At 23.6% G+C, this 6623-nt stretch overlaps 2 protein-coding genes and 1 long non-coding RNA gene across 4 annotated transcripts in view; 1 reads left to right on the top strand and 2 right to left on the bottom strand.

The window, feature by feature from the left end:
• The window catches only part of LOC102677905 (E3 ubiquitin-protein ligase RBBP6-like), a 19298-nt gene extending 13936 nt beyond the window's left edge, over positions 1 to 5362 (top strand). The window contains 3 exon segments of the mRNA XM_031514454.1: positions 1557 to 1808; positions 1910 to 2143; positions 2349 to 5362. Coding sequence (XP_031370314.1) covers positions 1557 to 1808; positions 1910 to 2143; positions 2349 to 4791 — 2929 coding nt within the window. The 3' untranslated portion in view covers positions 4792 to 5362.
• Positions 1504 to 4379, bottom strand: LOC116186609. Its single transcript, XR_004151622.1, has 2 exons — positions 4253 to 4379; positions 1504 to 1639 (listed from the first exon to the last, which is right to left on the bottom strand). It is a non-coding gene; the product is annotated as an uncharacterized LOC116186609 (long non-coding RNA).
• LOC102677680 (lisH domain-containing protein FOPNL-like) lies at positions 5094 to 6623 on the bottom strand. 2 transcript variants are annotated; one of them, XM_006624202.2, is made up of 3 exons: positions 6496 to 6623; positions 5819 to 6025; positions 5094 to 5726 (listed from the first exon to the last, which is right to left on the bottom strand). In XM_006624202.2, the coding sequence occupies exons 1-3, from the start codon at positions 6521 to 6523 to the stop codon at positions 5590 to 5592; spliced, it is 372 nt and encodes a 123-aa protein (XP_006624265.1). In that variant the 5' UTR covers positions 6524 to 6623; the 3' UTR covers positions 5094 to 5589. The 2 variants fall into 2 exon arrangements, with proteins under 2 accessions (XP_006624265.1, XP_006624264.1); XM_006624201.2 differs by having other exon boundaries at positions 5819 to 6028.

Raw genomic sequence — 6623 nt, forward strand, 5'->3', positions numbered from 1 at the left:
AATTCATTCATATTAATATTTATACTTTTATATTGAAAGTATAAAAATTTAAAATTATTTTAATACTGTAATCAACGTTCGTAAGTACTATATTGAATTTAAAATATTAAAATTATTCTTTATTAAAGAATGAATTTATTAAACTATATTATGTTGATAATAATGGAATGAGTGCGAATAGACATTAATGTCTCGCATTATTAGGCTATTTGAATTATGTTTTATAGAATTATTTTTTTTTATATTCATACGAATTTATAATATTAGTAAATTTTTATAAACGGGAAATTTATTTGAATTTTTTTACAACTGTTACTTTTATATGCATTAAGCATATTATCGAAAATTTTAAAATTTTATTACTTTTTCATGCTGAAATAAGTTCATAATATACAAGTTAATTATTGTTAAGCTAACAATACTAAGCTTTGCTTTTTATTATAGAAAGATAAATATTTTTAACTCTGTAATTTTTAATTATATTTTTTTTTAAGATCGTTATAATAATATTATTTGCAAAGAAAATGTAATGATATACGCGAAGTAAGGAAATATTTTTATAAAAATAACACAAAATTTATATTAATTTCCTTTTCTGTAATTAGTTATTATTATTATTATTGAATGATTGATTTTGTAATTTGCATGCATATAAGATATTATTTGTATGTACATAATGACATTAAGTTATGAAATATACAAATAACCAAAAAGTGAAAGAAGAAGAGAGAAACAAGGAAAAAAGCAAGGACCAATTTGGAGATTGTGGAAGCTACCCAGCTGATTGACAGACTGCATGGTTTCTGAATCAGGTGAATTCAGGGCCAAATCAACATTTGTAACATAAGAAAAAAATATTTTCTTTTATTTGTTTTCAGTGCTATACTCATAAAATATTCTTAAGAAAATTATCAAAAATTAAAAATATATTGTATAATATATTTATCAATATAACAATATTTATATTGTATATGGTACTATTGGTGAGTAAAATATGCAATATAATGGTTCAATGAATAAAGTCATTATACAATTTTTATGTTATGTGTAATAATATATTTAAAGTTATAAATGTTGATTTATTTATTTTTCGTTTTTATGACATATTAGACAATAATTTGATAATAGGTAATTTTATTCTTTTATCTTTTCAGCTTTACTATAAAGGTTTTAATTTTTTATAGCACTTTCATAGTAAGCAAAAGAAACGGTAAAATCAATTTTTTTTTAAATAAATAACACTTAGATGAAATATTGAATTGTAATTTTTTGCTCTAGAATTAATGAACATATATAATTAAACAAAATAACATACTTTATAAAACGTATTTATGTCAAAAAATATGAATAAAAATTGTAAACTTCATAAAATGAATCTAAATTTAGGATATAAATAATTGTATAACATTTTTTTGTTCCATTTTAAATTTTAATAATTTATAAATTAAAAAATTCATATAGAATTGATTTTTTATAAATCAAATGTAATGCATAATTTAAATGACTTCGGAAAATTTTAATAAAAATATAAATATCTTCTATCAATTTTTTGTCAGCAGGTATCCTGGACCATCTAGCCAACGTTTTGGTAGTCCTTTACGAGATATGCCTCACAAAAGATTTGATGATGTTGCACCTCCTGGAACAGAGGGCTACTATGATCTTTCACCACCAGGTGTAGAACTTTCTGAAAGATCTTTACGTGACGATCGTGATCGACGTTTATTAAGAGATCAAGAAGATCGTGATCATTCTCTTAAAGATCATGATAATGAAGATCGAGATAGATTATCTTTGAGAGAAGACAGGTATAAATTTAATTTAAATATTTAGATAATAATAAATTTTTATCAAATAATAAATAAAAGTATAAAAAATTAAAAATTCTTTTTTTGTTTTTTTTTTTCAGAGGACGTGAACGAGATGATCGTTTACGTGAAAGAGATGACAGAGATAGAAGAATTTTAAATAGAGATCGCGAAGATCGTGAAAGACAAGGAATATCTAGAGATCACGATGATAGAATACGAGAAAAAGATGATCGTGATAGAAGAGAAAAAGAAAAAGAACGAGATGATAGGCATACTAGAGATCGTCGAGAAGACGATAGACATTTAGACAAAAAAGATTATGATAAAGATCGGTATGTATATTTCATTTAGTTATTTGTATGATATATTATGAAAATATAATCTATACATTATTTTAATACATTACATTATTTAATATATTATTTATTTTTACATAATGAAAAAAAATTAATTATATTTATAAATAGTATAATCGAACTAGTTTAATTTTATTATAAAATCAAAACTGTAAAATCTATAACATTAATATTATTTTAGTTATAGAGAAGAAAGAGATCGACACAAACAAGATGATAAAAATCGTTCTCGTGAAAAAGATAGACGTGAACGAGATTATGAATCTGAAAAAGATAGAGATCGACATGAACGTTATGAAAGACGTTCCATGGAACGAAAAAAGAATAGAAAAAGTCCGACACCTTATTCACAGAAATCTAGGATAGATATGAAAGATGTATCACCTGAACGTACAAAGAAAAAAGAAAAAGATCATGAAGAAAAGAATGAAGAAAAGAAAAAAGAGAAAAAAATTAAAGAGAAGAAAAAGAAAAAAGATGATGAAAAAGAAAAGAAAAAGAAAAAGAAAAAAGAAAAGAAATCAGGACAAAAAGAAATTGCAAAAGACGAGTGTATTAAATCAGCTGAACATGAAGAATTAATAATAGAAAATAAACAAGAGATCATATCACCTACAAAAACTGATGTAATAAAACCTGTTAATGAAGATGAAAATATCGATAGTAGAATAGTTTGTATTTCTACTGAAAATGCTATTGAAGAATCAATTAAAGAAGAATTTGAAGATAAATCTTTAGCCATGAATCCAGAGCCCCCAGAATTTCATGAAACCAGTCCAGAAAGAATTGATCACACTGAATTTGGAACAAATCCTCCTAATCCTAATTTTAAGCCAATTCCAGAATTAAAATCTGAAATCAAACCTATTGATAGTCTTTATAGTGGATTAGATGATGCAGAAATAAATACTGTAATAACAGAAAAATATTCTTTACTTTCAGAAAATGAAACAGAAAATAAAAATACTTTATTAGAAGAAAAATCTCCGAAAAAAGATGAATTTTTAGCTCCAATGCCTGAACTTTCTAAATGGGAAAGAGATGAAACTACAGAAAAAACAGATGATGTATGTGAATCTCCTATAGAAAAAATACAAATAGATGAACCTAAATCTACAAAAGTAGTTACATCAGAAGTATTAAAAAGAGCAGAAAATGCTATTTTTCAAAAAGCCATTAATGCTATTAGACCTATTGAAATTAAAAAAATAAGTGAAAGTAGAAAAATACTATATCAGAATCCAGAGCCTAAAGTACTTGAAGTTGAACCTAATAGAGAACCAAGAAAAAGTGTGAACGTTACTATAAATGTAGGAAGAAATGAAAGAAACGTTGAAATTACAGAACCAGTAAAAAAAGCTAAATTAGATCGAACAAAATTCAAACCTGTACCAGAAACTTATTCACCTACAAGACTTTCTGCCAAAGAAAGACTAGGTGAAAAAGTGGATGAAAATAAAGAAAGAAAAATTAGTCCTATAAAAAGCTTTTTAGATAGACGCGAAACAAAGAGTGAAAATCAATCTAGAAGTCGATCTCCTAGAAATACGAGAGATAAAAGAATTTCTCCATTATTAGATAGACGAGTTGATTCATCCTTGTCTATATCAGGAAACGAACGTAAAGTATTTCTTGATGATAGAAAACGAGATAATAAAGATCGAGGTGATCGTTCAAAAGAAAGAAATGATTTTAGAAATGAACGACATGATATAAGATCTGAAAGAGATCTAAGAATTGATTCTAGAGGAGATTTTAGATCAACCCGTAATGATTCTAAAGGAGAAAGAATAGATAAAGATAGAGAAAAAGATAGAGATAAAGAAAGAAGAGGAAGAACACCATCTTGTACATTTAAAAGAAATGATATTTCAAAGATAAATCTTTTGAAGAGTAGAGAAGAAGAAGATGATAGGCGTAGAGATAAAAAAACAAAAGAAGATAAAAAAAGAAAGAAAGAGCATCGAAGTAGAAGTAAATCCAAAGAACATAAGAAACGAAAAGAAAAAAAACATAAAAAAGATAAAGATAAAAATTTAGAAAAAAAACAAAAGCACAAAGAAAATATTGTTTTAAAAGACAAACCTGAAAATAATGAAACTAAAATAAATTATGAAAATCCTGAACCTCCTGTTACGGAACCTATAAAAAAACAAAGAAAGAATCCAAGACTTGTATCCGATCGTAAACGTAGTATGCTCGATGAAGCTAGTTTTGAACCTGATTATAGTGCTTCAGATTCAGAATCAGATGGTGAAGATGGCAAAGTAATTTCATTGCCTGCTAAGAAACTTAAACTTGATGAACCAGATATGGAAAAAGAAATGGACATTAAATCTCTTAAAAAACGATCAAAATCTACAAGTAGTGAAGATTCATCTAGTAGTTCAGATACTTCAACTTCTGATTCTGATAGTTCTGATGAATCACATAAGAAAAAAAAGAAGAAACATAAAAAACATAAGAAAAAGAAATCTATAAAAAAAGATAGTAGTTCTGATTCAGATTCATATTCAGATTCATCAGAAACAAGTACTGATGAAGAAAAGCATAAAAAGAAATCGAAAAAATCAAAAAATAGAAACAAACAAACAAAAAAAAAGAAAAAATCAAAGCACAAATGACATCATTAGATGTCTTTAATATTTTAAATTCTGACAGTAATTTTTCTTTATGAATGCTTTTTAATGTAAGATCCTCTGCCAGAATTATTTACAATTATATACATAAAATTGAAATTGTTATCTGATATCTAAGAAATGATGTAGATGTTTTATTCTATATTTACAATATTATTCAGTGTTCAAAATTAATTTGAACATATTAAATTTGAACTAATTCATTACTTATTATTGATAGTTAATAATTTTTGAAGATTGAAAAATTTAATAAAATAAGGAATGGGTAACTAAGTATGACATTTAACTTGTATTTAATTTTGAAAATTATTAAGGCCTTTACATGATTGTCTATATTCTAATTACACCTTTCAAATGCTGTAAGTAAATTCATTACAATAACTGATGTACATTATAACATTCAGTAGATAATATCTTTAAGGAAATCCAATACAATACTTTTAGAGAACAGCAATTATATTTAAGATCTCCAATATCTCAGCATTATATTGTACTTTCATAATCTAATGTCAATATGTAAAAGACGTCATGAAATAAAAAGACGAAATTCTTTTAATTCATTCTTGTTTTCGTTTTACAAAATATTAGAAATGATTTCATATAATAAAACTATACATATTCTATAAAATTTTTAAAAAGAAAATTCAAATAAATCACCTAAATTTTAATTTAATCATAAAATTTGAATTTAAAAACATTTTTTTTTGTTTATTCACAATATGTGTGTTTAGTACTTAGTTTTAAATTTTTATTCATATTATACCAATATATAATTTCATATATTTATGTACTTTTTAAATTCTTAAATGTTTCTACAATATTACACAGCAATGGTAATTTTGTACTATTCTCACTTTCCTTTAGTCCTAAACTTTGCAAAAGCAAAGACCTATCAAGAGGTTGCTTTGATAAGTCACATTCTAAAATAAAGATTATTTTTAAGTATATAATTTTGTAAAAAAATTAATTTCTGTAATATATTATATTGCATATGAAGTACATTATTAAATACCTGAAATAAATACAGTAGAGCTGTACTTATATCCCATCCAATCTAAATATTCTCTGATAAGTTCATTTAAAAATATAATATCTAGAGGTGGCTTTGGAAGCTTTGTTTTATTTCCTTTATTTGAATTATCTAATAATTTTATAACTTCTGTGCGCATTTCAGCTTTTATACGACCTAGGTCTCCATCAGCTTTAAGTGATTCTCTGACTGCTGAAATAAATTTAGAAATAAATTTACTTAAATTAAAGAAATTAAATATAATTATGAAATTAAATTAATTCTAAAATATAAGTATTTTTTGATTTTAATACTTGTTTTTCTATTTCAAAAAATAAAACAATGTTTATTATAACATTTTTTATTATTTTATATTTTTACTATCAAATTCATTTTTTTAATAATAGGAATTATACAATAATTAATTATAATATTAGTTATTAATTTTTATGTTATTTATAAATAACATTCATAGCTGTAGAGAAAACAAATTGAATAATATAAAAAAAACTATATAACTATATAAGTTACTTATATAAATTTTATATTTGATAACATATTAATAAGAAATATTATATATATGTAATAAAATTAATTAAAAGCAGTTTATAAATTATATGTAATAAAATATTTTTTAATTAAAAATAAATATTTTATATATTTTCAATTTTAATAAATACCATTAATTAAATCCTTCTCCGTTGCCATTTTATCATTATATTTATAAACAAAGAAAAAAAGAATTTTGAAATAATATATATAGATACTATTAATGATTTAAATTTCTGTCCATTGATAGTAATATATG

The sequence above is a fragment of the Apis dorsata genome, unplaced genomic scaffold (genome assembly GCF_000469605.1).
Source record: "Apis dorsata unplaced genomic scaffold, Apis dorsata 1.3 scaffold_997, whole genome shotgun sequence".
Classification (NCBI taxonomy): Eukaryota; Metazoa; Arthropoda; class Insecta; order Hymenoptera; family Apidae; genus Apis; species Apis dorsata.